This window comes from Alexandromys fortis, unplaced genomic scaffold (genome assembly GCF_014885135.2).
Source record: "Alexandromys fortis isolate MF-2015 unplaced genomic scaffold, M_Fortis_MF-2015_v1.1 scaffold_58, whole genome shotgun sequence".
NCBI classification, from domain to species: domain Eukaryota; kingdom Metazoa; phylum Chordata; class Mammalia; order Rodentia; family Cricetidae; genus Alexandromys; species Alexandromys fortis.
Genome location: NW_026067940.1, coordinates 2755889 through 2782589, shown reverse-complemented (window position 1 = coordinate 2782589; position 26701 = coordinate 2755889). Strand labels below are relative to the sequence as shown.

Here is a 26701-nt window from a genome sequence, read left to right as displayed (position 1 = left end):
TACTGCCCCCATCAAGAGCAGCTGCTGTTTACTGAGCACTCAGCCAGGCTGCTCTCAGAGGCCTGGTCCTCCTAAACTCCCCCCGTAGCAAGTTCTGGGGCTAGTCCTATCCAGAAGAGGCACAGAAGAGACCGGCTCCCGCTCCTAAAGCTGGGCAATGCCAACATTGGGGTTCTAAGGCACATCCAGCCAGTTCCAGAATTCTCGGTCCCAAGGAAGGTAAGAAGAGATGAGGAGGTAAAGGAGGCAGATGAGTGAATTCAGCGGCAGCTTGGGTGAGGACCTCCGTCACCGTGAAGGGGACAGAGTGATGGCAGCTGAGAAACAAGAGGCAGTCTACCGTGATTTTAGGTCCTGGTTCCACCAACCCATCTTCCTCCCATGGAGGGCCTGGAGACATCATAGTTCCATCCTGACACAAGGTTGAACAGCAGGGAGTGTCCCAAGTGCTCAATCATGTTTGTGTGGTCCCTCCTTTCAGGCCTACAACTCATTCAGCTCTGGGGCATGGAGTGACTTCTACCTGTATGTTCTGAGTCTGTTAACTTTCCTGAGACCCCGCAAACATTTTCTCTGTGGTCCCTATGTGTTTTCTCTGGTGAAATCCTGCAGGGTGAGCCTTTGTGGAAATGGACATGGGGATTCCTTTTTTCTCTGTCCCCTGGGCTGGCAATGAGGTGAACCCCCCCCCCCACTTCTGCTTTCTATGTGAGCCCAGCAGGACTCTCACGGAAGCAGACAACCATGCTGGTGGTGGACAGCTCCCCCAGGGAATGTCTGCTCTCATTGCCCCAGGCCTCAGCCCATGGCTCCAGCTTGCATACCAGGCTGGCTGTTCCACTCCAGGGGCCGTTCCTAGAACTTCTGGAGCCACAGGGCATTTCCTCAGCAGGACGGCCTGCTTTGCCCTGACCGTACTTTACTGCCCACAGAAAGGACTTCCCTCCGTGAGGCCTTCTTTTGAGATTGGTGTGGAGCCCAAAGCCTTCATGAACACCGGGGGCAGGGCCATAGCGCTGGGGCAGCAGAAGGTGTCCCTGGAAGTCAGGTCTCTGACTCCTGGTCACACTATACCAGCACCACCCCACCCAGTACTCTGATACCCACCCCATTGGACTTGCTGGAGTCCTCAGAGGGAATTTCTATTTCTGAGAGGAAAGAAGGGGACAGTTTTATCTTAGAATAAGAGTTAACTTTGTAACAAGAGTCCAGATGTCCTGGCTCCTAAGTCATAGCCTCTTCCTCCATTTTTGGGTGAAGCAGTAGGCAGGGTGGGCAGGGTGAGTGATGTGTATGGAATGCTCGTTCAGTTTTCCAGATCTCAGACTCGCTCGCTCTCTTGGACTGTCAAGATCCATTCCTGGACAAGCTAATGGCTGGCTTGTCCCTTGACCCCCACGCCATGTTCCCTTGACCCCCAGCCAAGATTTAATCACTAGAGTGACCTTAGGAGAGCCACTTCCCAACTCTAAATCTGCTTTCCTACCTGATGAGACAGTACCTGTCCTGTAGTGAGAATGAGTGGTGTTTACACACATGTGAGTATGTATTGTGTAGGGACTGGCATGAAACATCCTGGGCTCCCAGGCTTAGCTATGATTGTCCGAACTGGGCATGCTCCAAATTCTAAGTTGTTGCTGGCTCCTGAGCCAGCAGATCATTGCTTCTTGGGTCAGTCTATCAGGTCCCCTGATGATCCATTTTAGAGCAGATGTTTCTAAAGCTCCTTGCAGGCTTGAAAGGACATTTGAAATCTGGTTCCAGACTAACAAGAGGATGATGCCCGGTTGAGGGCTGCTGTGGTGGATGGCAATCGCAAAAGTTAACAATGGTCTCTCTTTGATATCAGGCCAGAACTTCAGTTCATAAAATGGCTTAGCCAGCTTACTCGCTGGGTCATCAGTTCCTGGGTACATCAGACACACAATACTGTCCTCATGTCCCAGAAGCTAGGAGCAGGGCTGGGATGTACACACAGGACGTTCCCCTTTCCACCGTGTGGGACCTCTCTTGGGTGGGATTGGTTTGTCTCTGTCCTGTAGTGAGCGGGGTGTACTCAGGGACCCACCTGCCCCAATAAGAACCCCAACCCTGCCTATACCAACCATGTGACCTCGTGCAAGGGACTTAACTACTCCGTGCTCCAGTGTCCTCATCTGCGACTAGGGGTGTTATCAGTCCTGACAAGAAAGACTTGGAGTCGCTCTCTGTTCTGCTAAGAACAGTGCCTGGTACACTCCCATGGGGTCTTGCCCTACCCTGATGCTGATCTAGGTCATTCTCCACTGCACCCAGCCCACAAAGGGCTCCAGAAAGGAGTTCAGAGGACATTTGTTGTCTGGTTGAAATCAGGTGACTTCCGTGACCCTTCTCATTCAGACATTTGAGGGGGCAACTGGGACTTAACATGCAGGATTTCCTTTTATGGGTTATTCGGACAGATGTGATTCTGAGAGCTGTTAGATACGGCATCAGGGTGCCTGCCAGCTGCAATGTAGGTAGTGGGGCTACCACCTGGGGCTTTTTTCATCGCCACACAAGGGGTTCTAGAGATCTCGGGAGCTCTACACTGGGTCACCTGCCTTATTGATCAGAGCTCAGTTCTTAGCAGCTGCCACATGGTCCATGTATATTACCCTCATCTACAGTAACCACAGAGGTGAATGGTATTGGTCTCATTTCGCAGATGAGAACATCGAGATTTGTAGAAATCAGGACTAAGACTGCTTAACCAGAGACAAGAGCTTCCAGCTGGATACTCAACACTAGGGTTCCCTGCCTCAGGCTGCCTTTTCCCATGACTCTCCTCCCCAGTCCTGGGGCTGAGAAGGCAGAAGCCCAATGCCCTTTCTGTAGAATGAGAAATGCTCTCCGATCATCTTCCTGTGACTTCTCAGCAGTACAAACGCTGTAGGTTTAGGAGCGACTAGGTCCCTCACCCAACTCCAGCTGCTAATAGTTTCCTTAATAAAACTACTCTTAATGAAGCTTAGGGGCCCCTGTCCAGTCAAGAAGACCCTCATACATCAACACTAGACCCCAGTAAATTGCAACCAAGCTTCAGGACCACGAGCAGCTCTCTCATTCTCAGTCAGTTCCTCTTCGGTGAGCAAGTGATGCCCTAGGTCCTTTCAGGTGCGAGGATTACGAGAGCTAAGGAAGCAGACTGCTAGGCAAAGCAGCAAGCACCAGAGTGATGGGACTGGGGAGCCGTCAGGGATCCCCAACCCTGAAGCAGGAGGGACAGCATGGAAGAAACATGGCGGCTTTGTAGGGTACTCTCTTCATTCTGGGCAGACCAAGTGGGGCTGATTCGGGCTGCTGAGTCATGTCAACCCAGAGGACCCAGCATCACTTTCCAGCCCAGATGAGGTACAAGTGAGTTCACAGTTGGCTTGGGATGTAACTGCTGGTCTCCTGGGCTTGGTCCCTTAGAGTGGTTACCATATCCCATGTAGCACAAAACATTCCATAATGGCTGCTCGTGTTGATGCATATTTGGATGCATTTAATATGTACTTGTGAGGGTGGCCAGGTTATCCTTCTAAAATATGTATAGGCGTATTAGACATACCACTCAAGGGAGCTATGATATTTTTTTCTTCCTCCTGTTCTCCCTCCTCCTCCTCCTTCTTCCCTTTTCTGTGTTAAAGTATGTGTTCTGGATATTTAAGGCAGACTTCCCCAGACTTAAGAATTTCATAAAATGTTATGTAGTTCATTTTGAATTTCCAAATTCAACAAAGCAGGTTTCTTTACTGCAGGGCTACCTAGAGCCCCATGGGTCACCAAGGAGGGGAATGCGGAATCTGCGACTGTGGAGTGCTTTGGGAAAAGCCTTTGTGACTACCTTGCCCGGGGATGGGGGAGACGATGCTGAAAGCCAGTGACTTCGCCCATTGAGTCCTTCTGGTTTAGGACAGTTGAGTGGAGAGGAGGCTTGGGAAGTGTTCTCATTACGGCCAGGAAGCACCGTACACTGAACACTGGCCAGGGATCTCTCAGAGCCACAGGAAAAGCAGTGGAGTTTTGAAGAGCTTGCACCCACTAACCCTCTTCCAGAGCCGTGGCTTGTCTGTGAAGAGGGTTGCTCGGCTATAATCTGACCTCAGACCCAAACTCCAACCCCAGTGAAGTCAGCGAGAAAAGCAAGACAAGTAGGGACAATACGTGCAGAGAAGGCTACTCCGGACCCCTTTATCTAGTATGGTGCCTAATACTAACACCATGCTCAATTTATTTTTATTCAAATCAGATAACAAAGCACCTATATAGGCAATGAAAGTTTTGTGATGTTTTTGCCAAACAAACTCAAGGAAAATATAGTAAACAGAAATCCACGCAGCTCTCCCTTGCTGGTGCTAGAACCCTCAGTCTAGGAGCTGTGAGAGGAAGTTAGAACTTCTTCACAAGGGCAGGACCTGAATTTTGCTCATCCGCCACTTGCATTTCTTCTCATCACCACGCTGTGGCGCTGTTGACAGTCACTTCTACCGGGTCTGATCCTCATAGATCTTAGAGGCTTGTTTGTGTGGGTTGTTGATTTCCTTCCCGCCCCCCCCCAAACTCGGGCAAAGGGGTTTCTCATCATGTTCTCAGGGGTGAATTCATGATGTTCAGCTCCAAGAACTCCACGCCCCACCACTAGCAAAACATCTTCCCAAGAGTGACCAAAGTGACCCCTCTTAGCAGAAGCTAAATACTAGGTCTATAACTTTAATCTACAGTGGGGCATCCCTCCGACAGGAAATCTAACTTAATAAGATCCTTTGTTATGTCAGTGTGAACCTTTTTGATCCCCTGCGGGACGCCGAGTCACCAAGAGAACTACCACGTAAGAACAGGAAGCTGAGTATGGCGGAAGCATTTATTAGTTCATGATTCCTAACCGCAGTGCCTTGAAGTGACTTAACCTTCATGCACCTCAATTTTCTCACCTCCAAAAATAAGTAATATTAGCCACCTCCCAAGAATGGTGTGAGCACTCAAAAACATTTCAGAGGAGCACTTAGGACAGCGCCTTCCACATCGTAAGCGGTAATAGCTGCAGCCAGCATTATTGTACAGCAAGTCTGCTGACTGGAGTGGGCCTTACTTGCAGAAGGCTCTTAGGAAGCTTCATTGGCTATCAGGCCATCTAACGGTCACAGGCGATGCTGGGTCTCAGTTTCTAATGTGGGGTAAGAATTGCTATGGGAAGACGCTGTCCACTACAGCTGCCTCCTCACCGTGCTCCCTGGCAGCTTCTCTATCTTTTCCCAACAGTAGAGACAGAAGTGACCCTGAACTGCATGGGCCCACATGAGGTTTCTCATGTGAGAAGCTTTATGGAAAAAAAAAATGTTGATGCACGGACTGTTTATTTTACAAATAAGGTCTGAATGTTACATCAACATGAGAAGTTGTGTTCTTAAAACTGTCATTAACATAATTAAACTTCCTCCCTCTAGCAGATCAAATATAAACAATCAAGTCTAGATCCCAAATTTTCAAAGAAACAGAACAATACTTGCAATTCTAAAACAGAGAAGAAATGTTTTCTAGAGTGTTCCTCTACGACCAGTGGGGGAACTCTGGGGATGCTGTTCACAACAGTGGGGAGATAGAAGTATTGGTTCCGATGTCTTCTACATCAGTTTCCACTCCAGAGCAAGCGTGAGTCTCTGTGAGGCTTTGGGTCCTGGCTGGTTCATCGTTCTCAGCCAGCATGGAGGAAAACGCAAACTGCGGATAGACTCGAGGCCTGCAAAAAGGGTAAAAGTGGGAGGGCACAGAAGACACTCAGTAACCTGAGATTGCCACCAGTTCTTACCAGGGAGGGGACTGGCTCTTTTCTGTCACACGGAGAAGGTGTGACCACTGCCAAGGCCTCAGGATCCCCATCACCCTCAATGCAGCCTGCTCACTCAGCCATTCAGTAAACACTAAACATCTTCCTCAAAGGGAGAATGAACCACAGAGCGACAAGTGGTAAAAGGACTTTAGGACACTGTGGACACAAATGAGAGCAGGGAACAGGATCAGAGAGGCTGCCTAGGGGAAAAAAAAAAAAAAGGAAGAACATATAACTTGAATTTGATAAGCACAGCTGATGGAACCTGGTGGCTCTTAAACCCATCACAGACCAATTATTTCCAAAATAACAGCTTTCTCAAACCTGGGAAGGGCTACCTGTAATTACACCCCGCCCTGGCAAACCCAGTTTTTGGCCTAATCCTCTTTCTTGGTTATTCAGCCAGGATTTATAGAACATCTATTACATGCCAAGGACAGGGCTTGGCTACAAGAAAAAGAAGACACCCTGTTCAGTGCCACAGAGGGGAAAACCAAGAGGGTGGGAGACGGTATAGCCTCGACCTAATGTGACTTGGGACAGGGAAGGAGCAGGTGGCAGTTGCAACTTTGAAAGTGCTAACAACACTTGAGCCTTTGTAAGCAGCCTTTGTCTTTCATTCACCAGAGAGACTTCTCTGATAACTTGAGGTAGCTGTTGCCACTCCTTCTACTAGATCAATAGGCTTCTTTAAGGTATTTTATGATTTTTTTTATCCTGCCTCCATGTGTGGGTGTGCGCACGTGAGCACAGGTGCCCATGGAGGCAAAGGGTAGTGGATCCTCTGTGGCTGGAACTACAGACAGTTGTGAGGCCCTGCTATGGCTGCTGGAAACCCTGTCCTCTGCAGGAGCAAGGCCTGCTCTTGAACACAGAGCCATCTCTCTAGCCCCCCAGTAGGCTTTTCTTCCGCCACTTTTAGATGTAAGGCCCTGGAAAGTATCGGTAATGAGATGGTCTGCATTCTCAAAGGACATGGCCACCCATATCAGCCAGGCCAGGCACGGGATGCTCCGGGATATGTGTTTTCTCTTTTGGTTCTCTTCTCTTAGGAACTGTCAAGGGTGTTTTCTGTCTCTCCAAATACGGAAATCGGGCTGGGATGCCACCTGACCATTCAGGGGTGAACGCAAGATTTGATCTCTGATCACCTCCCCAAAGCCGCACTCTCTTTCCTCCTGATCATTTTTGGAGTCAGGAGTGCCACAAGGGCCTTTCCTTATTGATATGTTCACTCTTCTTTGCTTTTAGTGAAATTCTGGGACCTCTTCTTCAGAGCTGATGCACTCGCTGCCCTCACCCCTTCCTTGCAGTGTGGTGATCCTGCAACAAGAACCAGTGAAGAACTAGAACTGGGCACTGGGGGACCTGGTCATAGAGCCTCGCAGCTAGCGCCAGGGGCAGGTGCTGGGCTGCAGGAAGAGGCAAGATTTGCAGATCACGAGGGCCAGGGAAGCGGACAGGAGTCCTCAGATTACTCAATATATGGCACGGCAAGCAAGATGGCAGCAGGTACCTGCTGAGCCTCCTCAAGGCGCCGCGCTTGTCCAGGGCTATGACTCACTTTAAGAAGTCCATGCCAACCCAAAAGAGCAAAATGAAGCCTTAGCAACTCGCCGACACCCCAGAGCTGCTAGCGATGTGACTTGGACCACACAGAGCCCAAACAGAAGTCATTCGGTGAGGGCTTCACTCTGGGTCCAGCTCCACTGGACGCAATGAACAGTAACTTCTGCCGGGCCCTTGTGGACTGCGGGGCTCCCAGCGGCATGCAGTTGGGTGTCGTGGCTCCTGCAGGACAGACGCCGCTGGCAGCCACCGAGCCCCTGGGCAACGTGCCCTTCTTACTGTACCCGGGCCACGCCGAGCCGCCTTACTACGACGCCTACGCTGGGGTGTTCCCCTACGTGCCCTTCCCCGGCGCCTTTGGGGTTTACGACTACCCGTTCGAGCCCGCCTTCATCCAGAAGCGCAATGAACGTGAGCGGCAGCGCGTAAAGTGCGTGAATGAGGGCTACGCGCGCCTCCGCGGCCACCTCCCCGGCGCCCTTGCGGAGAAGCGGCTCAGCAAGGTGGAGACCCTGCGCGCCGCCATCCGCTATATCAAATACTTGCAGGAGCTGCTGAGAGCCGCCCCCGACGGCGGCGATCCACCCGCCGCCACCTCTCCGCCACCCGTCCGCACCGGCCAGGGCAACTCGCCGCAGCCCCCCTTCCGGGTGACGGAGTCCAGTGGGTCCTCCCCCTTCTCCCCGTCGCCTTTCTTGGAGTCGGAGGAACCCAGCCTTTGATCAGGCCAGAGGCCTCGACTTGTCCCTCTAGGAATCAGTATGGGGGTTTCTGGGTCATCTGTGCCGGGCAGGATAGTGATGTTCAAGGTCTGTGCTCCCATCTCCACCCACTTGGGTCAGATGTGCCGGCCCCGAGTAGAAACCTCGAGATGCGGATCCCAAGAGGTGGTGAGTGCGGTGAGGAGCGGAGTCCAGGACAGCTCCCGGACCTGATTGCTGCTTGGCCTCAGCATGACTCTGTTGTCCCCCTACAGCAGCAAGTCGCCTGAAAGCCAGCCTTTGACTAGTATGTGTCACGCCTGAGTCTTCCACAAGATGGCTTCAGATACTAGCGGGGAGCTTGATGGTCCCTAGACAGAAGGAATTCCAGAGGGAGGGAGGCCGGGCAGCTGTTTGAATTCAGCACCCTGGAACTGACAGACTTGAGAGAAGGGTGTGTGTGTGTGTGTGTGTGTGTGTGTGTGTGTGTCGCGCACTTCTGTCGCTGGTGCTAGTTGACTTTCTTGACAAGGGATCCCCTCCCCTCCCCCACCTTTCCGCATAGTCTTCTGGTCTATTCCCAGGTTAAGGACTTTCATCCCTCCCCAGCCCCCAAGACTTGTAAGCTTCTAGGGTCCGTTGACACTGTGTTTACATCAAGGACTAAAATAAAGGGACTGTTGAGTTTTGTGATTCCTGAATTATTGTCTCTGCCCACCCTCCACCTTGTTGCTCTTCTCCATTTGATTCCCCCGCCCAGAATACTTGCTGCAAAGGTGTGTGGGGTAGTTGCTAGCTCATGCGGTCAACTAATATTTCCAGACAGCTTATGAATGCTGAGACTTCGTGCTAGGGGGGTCAGGGCTCCAGAGAGAAAGCACATAGACCTCGTATAATGAGGGACATGCGGGGCGGGGGCCACGTGAGAGCCATGCACGTTCAGCGTTGCCTGGGAGGCTTTCGCTTCAGTGGGCTCCATTTCTGACAGAAGGCCTGGTGGTCCTGGACTCATCCTGACGGATACTGAAACTGTAACGGATGGAGATATGCTGAGCTAGGCCACCACCCAGCACCTTCTCCGGATCGACCCGTGGAGCTGGGGTGGGGAGGAATTTAATCTCTGCATGAGGGACCTGTCTGATTTGTGACTCCACCCACCGGCTCCTCTTCCTGAACCCTTTTGCCCAGCTCCAAAGATTTCATATCTCCCACTGCCCCTGCCCCATCTCGGGCCTGAGTGTAAGTCACCTCTTTAAACCCAGTCCTTGCCCTCCTTGGGGGAAGTTTGAGATGTCACTGGCTGGACTAGAAGGAATGACAGCTGCCTGGCCTGGCCTCAGGAGTTTGGGCTGGGCAGCACGGGCTAATTTTACTCGCTGGGAGCAGAGAGAGTAATCCTCCCACCCCCACTCCCGCCCTGATTGCCTCAGCAGGACAGGCTCAGTCAGGCCCAGTCCCCAAGGTGGGGGCATTGGGGACACAGGCAGGAGAGGGCCGTGGACTGGGGGAGCAAGGGAAAGGAGGAGTGCCGGGGAAGCCATGGAGCCTTCCTCACAACAAGATGAGGGCATGAAGAAGAAACAGCCCAAGAAACCTCTTCCTGAGATCCTGCCGAGGCCTCCCAGGGCCTTGTTCTGCTTGACTCTCCAGAACCCCCTAAGGAAGGCCTGCATCAGCATCGTGGAGTGGAAGTATCCTTTTTAGGACCCACGGAAGTGGGGGTGGGGAGGGAGTGGGAGGCAGGGGAAGGGTATGGGGTTGTCACAGACTTCAGATGCTTAGCGCCCGGGTGGCTGGGCTTTTGAAAGGGGGTTAACCCGCTACCTCAGACTGGCACAAGGAATAAGGCAGGAAGGAAGGTCTCCACCACAATGGAAAGAGGAGCTTCTTGGGTCATAGGTGACAGCCCGAGAGAGCAACTGATCATCGTGGGAGGGGCCTGTGCTCATGGGAGCTATTTCTAAGTGTGTCCAAGTCTCTATCATCAAGGGGGTAGCACTCAAGGTTTTGAATAAGAAGACGAAAGAGGTAGAAGCTCCTGAGGACATCCTCCATGGGGGGGGGGGTTGGAGAGAGTGACAGTCCAGGGACGATTTCCACTGACTCAGGTCTCAGTCACAAATGGAGCTGGTCAAACAGTTGAAGGAAGGCCTACTTAGTGGTTCCTGGGTTCTGGCAAGCACACTTGGGTGTTTTCGCCCAGAAGCAGCGCCCTGAGACAGGGCCTGGATGTCTCCCTGGGTTTGCACAAGTTCTGGAAGAAGAATGATGAGAATATCCGGGTTATTTGGGGAAAGGAGGGGCTGCCGAGAGGAGGCCTGGGCTGAGCGGGTTCTGAGAGTCAGGAATATCTGAAATATTTTTGACATACTCTGCAAGAGTGGGATGCCATCAGCTGTTCCTGGGGGAAATGGAGAATGAGGAAGAACTGGGAGGGTGAGGGAGACACAGAGACACAGATAGATGGTGGGACTGGGGTCAGACCTCACTCCCATAACCGCACTGTGTCTGACAATGTCACCTCCACCCATAGATCCATTCTGTGCCATCCCCATCCCCTGTCTCTACACTGAAATTGCTGGGAAGCGAATGGGATTTTCACCCAAAGCGATCCACGGCTCACGCCTCTGTTCTCCGCCCCAAACGATACACCAAGGATGCTGTCTCGATTTCCCTCCCTCACAGCTAGAAAGACTGGATTCCGGAGCATTCCTTTGAAAACGGCTGCTGGGGGCAGGGATGTATCTGGGAAGGGGATGTGGGAGTGCAAGCCCATGCACACGAGTGTGCGTACAGTGCTCTGAAAACCTGGCTTTCCTCCCCATGTTCCATCTTTTCCAGTTCTATTGAACATACATCAACCCCAAGTCTCCCTGGCCATTTTGGGAGATAAGCCCCCATGAATCATTGCATGCCCTGGCTATCTCTTAGCATTACAGTAATACATTTGTAGACTGGCCTTCAGCAGGCTCTTCTCCTCAACCTTACGTATCCCACTGACGACTCGGGGAGCTCTCCTTAACCCTGGCGCCAGACCCTTCGAGACCATCATCTTGCTCACCATCTTTGCCAACTGTGTGGCCCTGGCAGTGTACCTACCCATGCCTGAAGATGACAACAACACTCTGAACCTTGGCTTGGTAAGGAAGCTTTCCCTTCCTTCCTCTTGCATTCCTCAGCCCCAGGCTGGGAGTCACCCTAGGGGCTGGGAGTCACCCTAGGGGCTGGGAGTCACCCTAGGGGCTGGGAGTCACCCTAGGGCCTGGGAGTCACCCTAGGGGCTGAGAGTCACCCTAGAGCCTGGGAGTCACCCTAGGGCCTGGGAGTCACCCTAGGGGCTGGGAGTCACCCTAGGGCCTGGGAGTCACCCTAGGGGCTGAGAGTCACCCTAGAGCCTGGGAGTCACCCTAGGGGCTGGGAGTCACCCTAGGGCCTAGGAGTCACCTTAGGGGTTGAGAGGCACCCTAGGGGCTGGGAGTCACCCTAGGGGCGGGGAGTCACTCTAGGGGCTGGGAGTCACCTTAGGCTTTGCTCTGGAGGAGGATGCTGGTGCCTTGGCTCCCTGACAACACAGACCAAAGTCCTCACACTGCCAAGCTGTTCAGTGGCCCTGCAGCTTTACCAGACTGAAACTATTCAGCTCAGTTCCACGATATCCATCAGTCAGTGATCACTGTGCCAAGCACCCAACGGGCCAAACTCACGGAGCTTTCCCAAGAACTTCCCAAAGTAGTCCCCGTTGACAGATGTAGAAGCTGGGCCACAGCAGTGTGAGCCAGGGATGCTGAACACTTCCCTCCTCCCGTGGATAGAATCCTGAGTGCTGCTCCCCCTGAGCTCACCTACTGGGGGGTATGTGATACAGAAATCTGCAGAAAGGGCTCTGCGGACCTGAGGTATCACTCTCTCCTACCCTGTCACCAGCAACACAGCAAGTTCTGCACTGAGTAGTTTTCATTGTTGAATTATTGAATCTCCACAGCAATCTCCATGGTATAATATTAGATTCTCTGAAAATTAATTACTGAATAAATACAACAAAACCTATTCCTGATAACCCAAAAAATTGGAATTTAGGTACATCATGTAGGATTGCCCCCATATAAGCTTCCTTTTAAAAAAAAAAGATTTATTTATTATGCATACAATGTTCTGTTAACATATATACACCAGAAGAGGGCACCAGATCTCATTATAGATGGTTGTGAGCCACCATGTGGTTGCTGGGAATTGAACTCAGGACCTCTGGAAGAGCAGCTAGTGCTCTTAACCTCTGAGCCATCTCTCCAGCCCCCCATATAAGCTTCTAATAGGGCCTCATACCGTGGTCTTTCTGACTTTGAGGGCCTCATACCGTAGTCTTTCTGACTTTGGAACTTGTTCTTATCTTTATTTTTTAAAATATTTTTATTTTCAAATTTAAAAAAATTATTTTCAAATTATGTGTATGCATGTGTGATATGTGGGCATTTACAATGTCCTCAGAGGCCAGAAGATGAAATTGGATCCCCTGGAACCAGAGTTAGTTATGAGCTGGGTGCTGGGAACTGAACTCAGGTCCCCTGCAAGAGCAGTACTTACTTTAAATCACGGAGCCATCTCTCCAGCTCCTTCTATTGACTGTCTCCCCAAGGTCGTAAACAGAAAGAAGACTTCTAGAGAAGTCCACTTCTAGAGAAACAAAGAACAACCTGGGGATGATACTCAATGATGGAATACTTGCTTAGCATCCAGAAGACCTAGGGTTCCACTCTGGTACCACAAAAACTAACCAACAGGACAGGACAATGGAGTTCCATTCTCCAGGGCTTCCCCCTGTCCTGGAACCACGGGGCTTGGAGACAGGAGGCCCATATGCATGCATCCAGAGCCAGAAAGAAAAGGGTGTATCTCTGCCTCTCCTCAGGCTGGTTTCCATGGTAATCTATTCTGAACTGGGGAGAAGTTGGGTGCTAAATGTATGCTTGCTGGGAATGGAAATAACTGAGTTCCTAGAACGAAGCAAGAGTGGTTGCAAATGAGGGCAGGGCCAGTGTGGCCTCTGCTACCAGGTGTGCAGCCAGGGCCTTCTACAAGAGAAGCTCAATTATCCACGTCCATGGATTTAGGGAGAGTTCTTGGTCCACCCCACACCTTGTGACTTCGTGATTTGGTTCCAGGTGCACTCTACAATGATGAATGCTTTTGGTGCTGTGTGCTTGTGATCCTGGGAAGGTGGAGATGCCAGGATCCCCGTGGCTCATTGGTCAGCTATCCTAGCTGAATTAGTGAGCTCTAGTTCCTAGTAAGAGGCTCTGTCACAAAACAACAAGGTGGCCAGCTCCTGGGGAATGATACCCTAGGTTGTCCTCTGGTCACTAAATGCATGTACACACATGTACATATGCACCTGCACACACATGAGCATACACACACATGTACATACCCACATGGACACACTCACACAAGAAGCTAACTTTTTTTTTTTTTTTTTTTTTTTTTTTACAAATGACTGCCTTCTTTTAAGACATTAAGCCACATCTTAGGGATTGGGCGATCTTCCATCTTCCCAGATAGCCCTAGTCCTGTCCTGTTTCCGTTTGGTCTGTGTGCTGGAACTGCAGCTCTTCAGGCAAGTCTAGAGCTCAGAGATACACCATAGTAAGTGTGCTGGACGGGAGCAAGCTGGCCAGCACCACCTGGCAAGTCAACACACCCTGGGACACTGACCACCTGGGAATAACTCTACTCTGAACCCTCTATTATGAAGTCCAAAGAGATTAGGCCACACCCAGAGTCAAAGGCAGCTTTTGCCTGAGGCCCCCTTACCACCACTTGTCCCCAACACCCAGAAGAGGACAAGGAGAGGGGACAGAGCAGATTAGGCATTTATCTCTCTCCCTTATTATTTTGACTACTTGGAAGCCTACAGAAAATTGATAAGATTCCAGTTGTCTACAACAATACTTAGCTTTTAAAAAGGGAGAGTCTAGGATGAAATCTGAATTAGCTTTCTTGTTCATTTCATGAATTTATATTTAGTACCTATGATAGGCCTGGAAAACTCCAGAGATGTCATTGTGAACCAAGAGGACAGTTCCCATCTCCACAGAGCTCAATTAATTTAGTCAATTAAACAAATAATTACAATGTAACCAGTTAAATATGTGCTTTAATATGAAATTAGGGTCATGGGAGGTCTGAAAAAGAGAATCTAAACTAGTCTTGGAGTCAAAGAGGCTCCCCAAAAGATAGAATATTTAACCCGATGCCTGGAGGATGTGGGCGGGACCAGCTTTGTGGCTATGTGTCTGTTCAGAGATCCATCCCCGCTTGGAATGAATGCTTTTGGCCATGGCACTGAAGTTTTAACTTCACCTTTGAATTTACGTTTTGAAAGTAGAGTCCTCTGGGAGAGTGACCCATACTCTGGGAGCTGGAGATTCAACTCCCACACTCTCTCAAATTCTGCTACCTTCTGACTCAAAACACAGGCTTAGATTCTTCCCTCCCTGGGGTCCTGGGCCCCCTGGGAGTGGGGAAGGCCTGATTAGAACACAAATCCTTATATGTCTCAGAGGTGGGCATGATTGTGGATGTCCCTACCTTGGGCTGGCCGTGCCGTAGCCCATGCTATGAGCTGCTCTGCAGGGCTGAAGTCTAAAGCCCACCCCATTTAGGGACACCGTGTCTCCTGGAGTGGAGGTCTAAAGGCCCTCATGTTTTGTCAGTTCACAATGGTTCGCAGTAGCAGGTTTGTGTGATGGGGAAGTGCCTGGCTCCCCTTCTTCATATTTGGCTTGACCACAGGATGGTAAATGTTGGGAGGAGAGGATGTGGAAGAGAGATTAGCAGGCGTTTGCAAAGGTCTATCCTTACCCATACAATAGACAATTGGCAGTTAATGCTATGGCAGTTTGAGAAAGATGATGTGGAAAAAGCAATTTTGTTTGTTTGTTTGTTTTAGCACCTTTATGAGCAGAGATTTCTACTTTTTGAACAAGATACCTTCCATTTTCATATGAATGGAGTCCTTCCCATCCCTGAGTGATGCAGCCAGTGCTTGGTGAAGGGTGGGTTGAGGTTATGTCTTCATAGTGCTATGGGAAGGGCCCAGCAGAAAAGGGGTTTGAGTTGGAGCTACATGAGCAAAGGGTAGCATTTTTTAAAATTCATTTATCTTTATTTCATGCACATTAGTATTTTGTCTGCATTTATGTGTGGGATCCCCTGGAACACATACAGTTCCAGACAGTTGTAAGTTGTCTTGTGAGTGCTGGGAATTGAACCCAGGTCCTCTGGAAGAGCAGCCAGTGCTCTTAACCACTGAGCCATCTCTCCAGTCCATCAAGTAGCATTTTACAAAGCTTTTCAGGCCACCACATGAAACATGGACTGGGGTGAAGTGGGAGCTAGCCAAGGTACACAGAGTTGTCCCACTGGAGACGAATAATAGAGTGACCTTGAGAAAGGTTAACAAAGTGGGCTGGCTGGGACTTGGTGACTAACTGAAAGAGGGTTTAGAGACAGAGCTTAGAGAAAACAAGAATGTCACTGAGATTTCAGTGTCACTCAGCAAGACAGCTTGGGGAGTAAGATAAGTTCAGACTCAGCCATGTGCACACCCTGGACAGCTGGTTCTGCAGGCTTGAGTATTTGGTGACAGAGCTCTCTTGCTGTGGCGTGTGCTAGACCAGCTAGGATGTGCGGCAGGCAAAGGTGGCTTCCTGCCCATGCTTTGTACAAGCCACGTATGAGAACTGGACCCATGATAATGACTGGGTGCCCTGGCACTTGTCTGAGGGCATGGGCTGCCCCCTCCAAATCCCTCTAGCATTCCATGGAAGCATCAGATCCGTATTTGGGTCTGGGGTACCCTTCTGGTTCTGCCTGTTCTACGTCAGCAGGGAAGCCATGGGTCCTCTCCGAACAGAAGAAGAAACTGAGGCCCAGATAGGGCAAGGAGTTATGACAATACACAGTAGTCGCAATGCAAAGGGTAGCAAGATGAGGACCAGACTCTTAGTACCGCCTTATCACCCAGCGGTGGATGGGGGTGTGGGCTCTAAAATCAGCCACACTGGAGCAGTGCTGTAACACGGTGGTTAAGGCAATGAATCTGGACCAAAATTGGTGCTCTTGAGTCCTAGCCCCTTCATGGAGATGTGCTCTTGGACCTGAGTAGTCTCCATGTTCCCTCAGCATCCTTGTTTGTGGTGAGACAACCTGGTATACTTCTGAGAGGTTTCTGTGTGAGTGAGGGTCTGCTAGGCTATTGCGCCTTGTACTTTGACCTTAGGAGCTTCATGTTGAGTGTCCCCCTGTTCTTCAGAGTGGGTGACCCAGCCAGGCAGCCCCCGGCCACTAGATCCCAAGGTTGTTCTAGAATCCAAGGATATAGTCCTCAATAGCTGTGCTAGCTGATTATGTCAGATAAAAGAAAATCCTTCCTTCTGTTGGAGAACAGTAGTCCAGGGATAATGTTTGATCAGCATGGGTCATTCCTAAGTTCGAGCCCCAGTAATGGAGGAAAAATCCCTCTTTACCCAAGCTGCCCTCTGTCCTTGCTCTCTTTGGCCTCTCATCTCTCTTTGAGCCCCCAGTGTGTCTGACCAACCTTCCTAGTTCCCTATCATCACCATGGGCAAAAGCAACACTGCGTGTTTGCCGAGGGCTCACACTCTGCCCAATACGATTCAGACACAAAGAGGCTAAACCACTGCCTGGCCCAACTGGCTCATGGACAGGTCTGTGCCCTTTGCAAACCATTCAGCGTGGGGGAGAGAGACAGGGGAGGAAACAATCAGAGCTGCTTACTGTAATCCTACTTCTCCTGACTCTCGGAGCTGCTGCTCAGGCTAGAAAAGATGCTCGGAGCGTCCACTCTACCCTCGGGACTGACTTGCCCAGGAGAGAAGCCTGGCTGTGGCTTCGCACAGGTGGAGGTGGCAGACCATGGCTGATGCTCTCCCTGCTCTGCTGTCTCCCAGGACAATGGAGGCTGAGAGAGAGAGACCCCAAAGCGATCCCACTGTCAGAGAAGTAAGAAGATGGGCAAACACATCCACCTGCAGCTGGGGAGCAAGATTGGAGCCCAGGGCCTGCCTCCCAGGCCAGCCCCAGACTCTCTTGTCCTGCCAAAAACCCAAGCTTTGAAAGGGGTCAGCTCCTGGACTGACTTCAGTTGAACTCAAAGGGACTTTTGGGAGGGCAACCACTCTAGTCTTGGCTGACCTTAGGGGACCCATGAGAATCTCAGGGCTGATCAGCGTCCCTAATTGAGGATTAGAAACAGATTTCTTTGGCTATAATCTCCTCTTTTGCCCTCAGAAACGTGACTTTCACAAAGTGAGTCATACTGATTTCCATACAGGAGGAACACATGACAGCAGTTAACGCAGCCCACAAGACAGCAAGCAGGGAGTGAGGCAGGTTCACAGAGCACTGGAGGAAGAGTTTAGTGACCGTGGAAAAAGGCTACAGCAGGACCAGTGGGGTGTGCGCTGCCTACCAGGAAGAAAACTTAGCCCAGAGGCTGTGTCTCCTCTGGGAAGAGCCCATCTCTGCGGGACCCAATAGTGAGAATGAAGCCCGGGAGCGCCCCTCAAGGCAGTGGTCTCCAAAGGAGGGACACGAGGAGGACGTCTACCCATCAAGGGACATTTGCAATATCTAGACTCACGGAGTGGGAACAGGGATGCAGGTACTGGTGCAGGACAATTGGAATTGCCCAGCCCCAGTGTCGGTTAGGACTCAGGTTGACAGACCCTGCCTTAGACAGTTAAATAACTTTTAAAATATTCTGTTGTGAGGTTGGCAAGGTGGCTCAGTGGGTAAGGATGTCTGCTGCCAAGCCTGATGACCCGAGTAAGAGTTGCCAGGACCCACATGGTGAAAGGAGAGAACCAGTTCCTACTGGTTGTTCTCTGACCTCCACACCCAAACAATGGCACACTCGCCCTCCTCCAGCAAACAAATATCAACAAAATCATAATAAAATTACATCCTGACATTGCAAGAGTTCTGGCAGCCTGCTCCCAAGCTCTAAATGACTTTTCCTAACAGCCATAGGAGGCATGGCCTGCTGCGTGGGCCGCTGTGAGCTGCTCCCCAGACTGCCGCCCATCCAGCCCCTCCTTGGCTCCAGAGCAGCCAGCCCTAAGCCATCATAGGACACTCCAGGCCTCTGCCACATTCCTGGGGTTCAGGTTGCCTCCCAGTGTCCTCCACAAGGCTGGAGGCTAAGCCTCTGGCAGCCAGGGCATTTGTCTTTTTATAGGGTCCAGAACGTCCTGCTGACGCCTGCGGACAGTGGCCCACTCTGCCTCACCATCTGGGGAAGCTGGGCCTTCGGGAGGGCCCCACTCTGGCCTTGCTTTCAGAGCATAGCAGATCAGAGATCTATGGGCTGCCCGACTGGGTCACCCACTCTGAGGAACAGAGGGACCCTCCTAATGTGAAGCTCCTAATGTTGATGTACAAGAGTGCTCCCAATAAGGATCTGGGAAAATAAAACAGATTCCTGGCTTTTGCCCCACCCTAGAGCTTGCCCTGAGTTCAGCTCCTTTTCCAGACATTCTGTTTCTTACAGAATCAGTCCCCTGACCCCTGAATCAAACGGGACTGCACAACAGAAGCCTGCAGAGTCCTTGGTATGTGCCACACCCTGCAGCCTTTCAGGGGACAGTAAGGGTAAGGCCAGGAGCATTCCTCCCTGAACTCAGTCTCCGTTGTCCTACCTGTGAGCAGGGGCCAGCACTTCCCCTTTTAGAACTGCTAGCCCTCTGTGAAGCGACCTCACGTACAACCCGGTGCGTAGCTATGACGCAACAAAAGTTCATTTCTTTTGTTTCCTGCTCTTCCAGTACCGATGGCCCACAGCCAAAGTCATACTGTGTCCAGGACTGCAGGGGCAGGGTGGGGTTGTGATCAGGGTCCAGCAAATGCCTGTGGATGCTTCTCCCTCTCCAGTGTGGACTGCTGGTTGAGACTGTGGAGTTTTGACTTAGACGTTCTACACACGTACTTCAGTTCTGCTGCTGGGCTGTGTGCTTCTAGAAAGTTGTTCACTCCCCTCTGTGCCTTGATTTACTTATCCGTAAAGTGGGCGCGGGAGTGCTTAGTGGGCAGGGGTTCCATTCATGTGTGTGGCTAGAACAGGTCCTGGCAGGTAAGTGGATGCTTAATAAGGCTTAGTTGTTATTCTCATTATCCCCCAAGACAGATCCGTCCCCAGTCCTCCTAGATGAGGCCTTCCGCTTTCCCCACCTCCTCTCCTGCCATTCAGCCTGTCTCCCAACGTGTCTGCACCCTTGGCCTGAAGAAGCTAGTATAGAGGAGCAGCGAGGCGAAGACGCCTTCCCCAACCACCCAGAGACGTAGGGTGACGTGAGCCATCCACCAGACCACGTTCATTTGATCAGGGGTTCAGCACACTAAATATAGCAGCTTTGCTCACTCCTCAACTGGGCATTCTCCAGACCCTCCAGAATGAAGTGTCAGGGAGATTCCAGGCCCAGAGAGCGGACAGGGGCTGAGCAGCAGCCCAGCAGGCTGGCTCACCAGAGGAATGTGGGCAGACTGGGGGTGGGGCAAGAGGCCGGCGCTCCCCCAGAAGCTCTCTTCTCCTTCTACTCTTGCTTCTCTCATAGAGGAAAGAGGAAACGTGGTGCCTGCATCAAAACTCAGGCCCAGTCCACATCGTTTTGTTTGTCTCTTATTTGAGAACCTCCCCTTGAGTTCTGAGTCCTCTCTCTGCTTCCCCTGAACCTGGTGTACAGGAAGCTCTGACTGCTATTGTTCTTGGTGATCATGGTTATCTTATCTCCTATCTGTCCTGAGTTGTGCTTTTCCAGTCATAGGTCATAGGGGCCGCAGGCGGTCTGTACTATTGTTGGGATGGGAACCTGAGTAAAGCTGAATGGACCCCACTTTCAGGAGTCCTAGGACCTTCAGGCACTGTCTTATCTTGGGGGACACTGTGAACCCCACCCTATGGACTTCTCACCTCAGGTAAATCTCCAGCCTTAAGAACCAAAAGCAGGGGACTAGGCCACAGGCTTATCCAATAATAAGTAGGCCATTCCTACTGTCTGCTCCCAGAAACAAGAAAGATGGTGAAGCCAGGAGACGGGCAGCCATTGCAACTGGAGAGGTGTTGTGCTTGTCAGGCCTGCCACCAAGCACCTGTGGGGAGGACTCAGGTGGCAAGGGATATGTGGAGACACCCAGCTGACTCCCGCTGCACCCTCAGCCCAAGTTCTAGCAGCCACCATCAATTCTCTTGACTCCTCCCAGCAAGTGAACCCCATGAGTCTAGCACCTCTGGCTCCTGTATGCTTCGTGTTCGTGCAGACCGCAGGCCTGGGCCCTAAGGGAGGAACCTTCCTCCACCTCCTCTACATCTCAGCTTCTCCCAGTAAGTTCTTTCAGAGAATTCTGCAGACCCTAGAGCCCTCCATGGGGAACATGGGAGGCCCGCGGCAGGAATGCAGACCAGGTCCCAATGCTTGAGGCACAACAGAGGAAGGAGGGATGGGGACAGCTGGCCCTGTGGCCCAGACAGGGAGGCTGTACTGCAAAAGTCCCTTTGCAGAGGAATCTGGCCAGCTGTCAACATATTCTCTCAAAGTCCTAGGCATGCCTGGGTGGGTGTCCCTGGGAGATGAGGAGGAGAGAGGCAGAGCCAGTGATGTGCTTCATGAACCCTGGTCTCTTCAGCCCAGGACTTTGGGGATGCTGTGTTCCAGTGTAACAACGTACAGACGCAAGGCCTGTGCTCATACTTAAAGCTCTTAAAGCTGTGCAGCCCTGAAAGCTCACTTAGAGGCCTGTTTGTGGGAGGACCCCTTGTGCTGGGTACCTGGTGATGAAGGTCTTTGTAGATGGGGTCATCAGAGCTTTAACCTCCCAGGCAGCTTCCTAGTCTTCCCACGAGTCCAGGAGAGCAGGCAGGCAGAGTCTACTCCAGGGTCAAAGACTATCTCCCCTCGTCTGGTGTCAGGGGTCCCATCTGCTCTATTGTGTGGGGTCACTTCGCTTGTGCCACATGGGACTTGCTATGTGACTGACAAGCCCATGTTTGTCATCTGGTTGTGCTCAGAAACTGAGAATCGCTAAAGCTAAGCTAAGCTAAGCTGAGCATTGCCGTGGGGTTTTCACAGAGCTTCCTTGATGAGCCGTTGATCTCATCTTGTCTTGGTGGTAGCAGCCATCTGCAGGCCCACCCAAGCCCATGGTTTGTGTCTTAGGCAGAAGGGCCTGGCACTGTCTGCAAATGCACACGCACACGGTAGGCACCTTTGCAGATACAGGTGACATAGCAGGAAATAGAGAAAACAGCCCTATATTCACGTCAGGAGACAGTTACGTGGATAAACAGGCAGCTGGCCGGTTAAGTCTTGAAGTCTGCTAAAACAAACAAGCAAACAAAGCGATGTGTCTTCAGTAAAGAGCTGGGAAGTAGGGAGGGTAACACAGAAGGGACCAATCAGGCTGAAGCCAGAGAGAAGGAAGAGAGTGAGCCCCAGGGAAGGGTATTCCAGGCAAAAGCAACTCTTTCTACAAGATATAAGAAGAAAGTTGGCCCCAGGAGTATGTAGTCTTCAAAACCTGCTGTTCCCTGCTCCTAGTACCTCACCCTGAGATGCCCTCTTAAGAGGGACCCTAGCATTTTCCCCAAATCCTGTTCCCATGGGGCCAAAGCCACTGGCTCAGTCAGTTTACACGGGAAGATGACATGGGCTCCAGGAGAGAACAGAGCCCCGGGCAATACAGAAGACACCCCAGGCAGATTCTCCTGGGGACAGTCAGGGGTGTCCTACGAGCCTAGATGAGCAAAGGCTCAGTGGCTAGATCCCCTGGAGAATCTGAAAGTCATCCCATTGGTGGGACAATGGTGAGGCCAGCAGTCAAGGTCAGCAGGGGTCATTTCACAGGGGACCCTCTTCTCTATGGGTTTACTTGACAAACCACATGGCCCTAGGAGACCAGGAGGGATGGAGTACCCAGAGCAGAGAGGAACTAGGAGGAAAGGGAGCATCAAAGGCAGTGAGGGATGGCAGATTAGAGAGTGTGAGGCAGGCCAGGGGCAGGGGCAGTGCCAAAGGAAATGAGATGGATGTCAGGCATTAGAGACAGATCCAAGCCCAGAGAGACCCCTGTCCTGAGTCAATGGTCACTATTGGTCAGTGCTGGACCTTGTGAGAAAGAGCAGGTTCCAGGCTCAAACATGTTGAGTTCCTCGTTGGATAGAGACATACCTTGGTGAACCACTCACTGATGTGTCCTCAGTCAGCATCTCCGTAAAGACCAAGAGAGCACCACAGATGCCATGATGCAAGTAGCAGAACCCTCCGCAAAGGGCCAGGTGTATAGAAGACCTGTGACCCACTAAACAGTGGGTCACCACCTCTTACAGTATGCCATTTAATTCTCAGGACAGCTCTTTGGAGAGTGGGGGGTCAGTTTGTTTTATTTTACATGTATGCAGCCTGCACGTATTTATGTGCATTGTGTGTGCACAGTGGCCATGGAGGCCAAAAGAAGGCGTTAGATCCTCTGGGACTACAGACGATTATGAGTCAAAATGTGGGTGCTGGGGTTGAACTGGGGTCCTCTGGAAGAGCAGCCAGTGCTCTTAACCACTGAGTTAGCTCTTAACAAGGAAGCCGAGACTCCTAGACAGACCTGAGCAAAGAAACAGCCAGCGAGAATGTGCACCCTGTGTCTCCCACCTCCCACCCTTGGCAGCAGACTCCCCACAGACACAGATGGCAATTCTTTAGGAAGGCTATGGCTTTGATTACAGGACACCAGCCAGGCTGGCTGTGACTAGGGGTTTAGTCTAAAACTTAATGAATACCTGGGGAGTGTATAGCCCTGTTCCACTGTGGACAGCACATGGGCTGGAGAGGCATGGGGCCAACACAGTGAAGCACTGATAATACTGTCCCTATGGTGCAAAAATGGACAGAACCCTGGTCCATGTCTAAGCAGCAAGGGGCATGCTGTGTCCACTCCAGCATTAGGCTACTGAGTGGTAAACGGGGAGAGTTGGATCTTGGAGCTCATGGGCTATGAACCTCAAGTGACCCCCCCCCCCCACCTGAGGCCCACAGCCCCTACAAGCTTGCTTTGTGGCCAAGAGACAGATAGACAGACAGCAGGTGCAGGCAGCTCTCTGGTATATGCAGCCGGCTGCCCGGCCTGTGAGCATGGGAACTATTTTGGGTCCTGTTTTCCTTTCCCTCAACAGAAGTTCTCCTGTCTGTCCCATGGAGGTTGAATCAATGTGGAAATCTACATGCTGATTTAACCTCCCTCTCCTTATGTATACCTTTCCCCAAGAGACAGACTTGACTCCTGGACACTTACCACACAGAAGGAAGACCACCCTGTTGAGCCCAGGAGACTCTCCACAGTGGCTTCGCCCCATGCCTCTCAGCAGGGATGGTATCCAGATTGCCCCTGGCAGCTCTCTTATTTGGAGAGCCTGGAGGACCAGAGCTATTGGAAGCCACCAAGCCAGGGCTCAGATAGCTGCAGGAAAGGCAGTCTCAGGCTGGAGTCCAGCCAGGAGAGGACAGTTCTCTGTTAGAAATAGCTCTTGCCTGGGCCCTGAGTAGAGAAAGGGTGACCTGGATGGGCTCAGGATGACCCAGAGGATCAGGCTATTGGACAGGGTATAGAGAAGTCAGCAAGGCCATCTTCAGGGTGAGGCTGAGCTGAAACCTCAGCCCCTTACCCACAGAGCATCCTCCTACACAGGGCTCTCCTTTCCCTCACCACCCTGCCTGGTGCAGCTGCCTGCAGACAGCTGTAGTGATGTGCAAAGGAAAATGCAGGAGAGTGAACACCAGCAAAGGGCCCTGATCTGCAGGAGAGAGGGTCGCTCGCTTGGGGTGCTGAGGCCACCCTACCTTTAGTCACCGAGTGATGGAAGAAGAAAAGTCACCAGGGGGTCTGTCCTAGTTAGGGTCTCGAGTGCTGTGATGAAACACCAAAAGTCACCTGGAGAAGAAAGCATTTCCTTCATCTTACATGCTCTACCACTGCGGGAAGTCAAATGAAGGCACTTAGGGTGGAAACTGAAGCAGAAGTCATGGAGGAACACTGCTTACTGGCTTGCTCCTCTTGACTCGCTCAGCTTACTGTCTTATACAACTCAGGCCCACCTGCTCACAGCTGGCATCACCCACAGTGGGCCAGGGCCTCCCACACCAATCATCAATCAAGAAAATGTCTGACAGACTTGCCTACAGGCCAATCTTATGAGAACCTTTTTCCAACTGAGAGTCCTTTTTCCCAAACGATTCTAGTTTTTGTCAAGTTGACAAAAAAGTAGCTAGCATTGGATTATTGATTTATTTGTCCAGCTCTGGGTCCCGGAAGAAAGGTGGGAAATGGGCAGAGAATCTCCCACGTGGTGGAGTTTATATTCTGGTGAGGAAAGAGCTAAAGAACGTAATACAGATGTATATGCAGTACCTTAGCCAGGGGAAGGAGACAATGTGAAGCTTGGAAGAAGAGCTGAAGGGTTAGAAGTGGCTTACATTACACTTAGAGGCCCAGGAAGATCTGTGCTGGAGAGTTGAGGGAGTAAGGGGATGTTGGGATGAGAGGGAGCATCTAGGGCAGGCAGAAGCTGGTGACTGGAGGACAGAGGGGGCTTGAGCGAGGGGGCACTGGGAGTGCACAGCACAAAGGCGTGACCGTGTCTGCCACCACCTCCTCCCCTCCAGGAGAAACTAGAATACTTCTTCCTCATCGTCTTCTCCGTTGAGGCTGCCATGAAGATTATAGCCTACGGCTTCCTATTCCATCAGGATGCTTACCTGCGTAGTGGCTGGAACGTGCTGGACTTCATCATCGTCTTTCTGGGGTAAGAGCTGGCTGGGGACTGGGGCCTGGAGTCCGATCTTCCCTGAAGACTCGGCCCGTAGACACTCCCAGCAGCCTGAAGGCAAGATGGAACCTCAGCATTGTGCTGACCACCCCAGGGGTGTAGCGAATGTTGGTGGGAAATGAACCAGTGACCCCAACGCCTACCTGCAGGTCACAAACCACTTCACCAGCTGTACGTTCCCTCATCTTCCCCCAGCACACGCAAGAGGCCATGTAAATGGCTGCAGTAGCCACCTTTGCCATGTGTACACTGTTTCCACAGACTATGGTGTTATTCAAATACACAAACATGCACATCTAGTAGCCTACATTAGTATACTGGGGTAGCCAACCGATTCTGCAGCTGGGGGTTTATGCAATGGAGATTGGTTAGAGTTGGTTCTGGAGACAGAAGTCCAAAGTCCAGCGTGGGCAAAGTCTCTTCCTTGGCTGTAAGTGGCCACTCTCTCCCTCACTGTGTCTTTATGTGGTCTGTCTATGAGCACGCACCCGGGATGTCTTTTGTACATTAGATTTTCCCCTTATCAGTATAGCCATCAATTTGGATTGTGGTCCACGGTGATGACCTCATTTTAAGAGCCCTATTCCAGAGTTCCGTTCTGAGTTCCCGGGTGTTGGAATTTCAGCAAATGAGCGTGTGTTTGCCTGTGACATCACTTCTATCAACCGTTGCCTAATTAGGACAGTTGCGATTACTGAGGACTTACCATGCGCTTTAACATACAACGTTCTTCAACACCTTTTCCGTTCCCTCCATCTCATGGAGGAAGAGACTGAGATATAGAGAACTGAGCGACTTGTCTAAGGTCACACCGTGAGCAGGATGCAAAGCAGAGCATCCTTGGCTCCAAGTGCTGGGCAGTCAGCACTGTGCTATCCTGAAGCCCAGCCCTATTGTGTTGGTGGTCTGCTGGTCTATCGGTGCTCATTTTACCACAAGGAAAACTGCAGCATCCTCAGACTCAGCCTGGGCCCTTGTGAGGTGCTCTGGTTGGAAGCCATGTCGGAGGAATAGAGAATCAGAGCACAGTGCCATTGTTCCACAGAGCGCCATTGTTTCACGATGAACTCTGGGGTCATTGTCGGATAATGTTCCTAAGAGGAGGGTTGAATGGACTTCGAAGCTCTGAAGAGGGAGGAGGGGAGCAGAAGGCTTACACCCAGCATTGACTTGAAGGCCAGTGCCAGGGAGATCAGGAGAGAACTCCACTCCCCGCCCAGGGTTACCAGTGAGTGAGGGGCCAGTCTGCAGCTCACTGTGATGCTCTCAGCCTCAGGACCAAGGACTGTTCCCATGGCAATCTTGCATCTCAGCCTGACACTTCCCTTTCTGTATCCAGTTCTGTTCATCACCGATAGCTCAAAGGTGAACTTGGCCTCGGATTCCTTGGAAATAAAACTCTTCAGCGCTGGATCTACATTTGCCCAATTCCCCCACCCCACCCCAGGTCCTTCACATAGGAATCAGGGTCCCAGAGCACTGGGACTCGGGCTCCTCTGATTACTGACCACCTTCTCTCCATCTTTCCCCCTCCAGTGTCTTCACTGTGATTCTGGAACAAGTTAACATTATTCAAACCAACACGGCCCCCCTGAGCAGCAAAGGAGCCGGTTTGGATGTGAAGGCCCTGCGAGCTTTCCGTGTGCTCAGACCCCTTCGGCTGGTGTCAGGGGTGCCCAGTGGGTGACAGTATCTCTTCTGCCAAACCCTCCT

The 26701-nt window shown here is 51.4% G+C and overlaps 2 protein-coding genes across 4 annotated transcripts in view; both read left to right on the top strand.

The window, feature by feature from the left end:
* Positions 1-7551: 7551 nt before the first annotated feature.
* Ascl5 (achaete-scute family bHLH transcription factor 5) lies at positions 7552-8124 on the top strand. The gene has a single exon (XM_050147594.1). The coding sequence runs from the start codon at positions 7552-7554 to the stop codon at positions 8122-8124; it is 573 nt and encodes a 190-aa protein (XP_050003551.1).
* A 1518-nt stretch (positions 8125-9642) lies between these two features.
* The window catches only part of Cacna1s (calcium voltage-gated channel subunit alpha1 S), a 64365-nt gene continuing 47306 nt past the window's right edge, over positions 9643-26701 (top strand). For all 3 annotated transcript variants that reach the window (XM_050147708.1, XM_050147707.1, XM_050147706.1), the window contains exons 1-4: positions 9643-9794; positions 11138-11243; positions 24825-24964; positions 26525-26667. In XM_050147708.1, coding sequence (XP_050003665.1) covers positions 9643-9794; positions 11138-11243; positions 24825-24964; positions 26525-26667 — 541 coding nt within the window. The remainder of the gene's footprint in view (positions 9795-11137; positions 11244-24824; positions 24965-26524; positions 26668-26701) is intronic.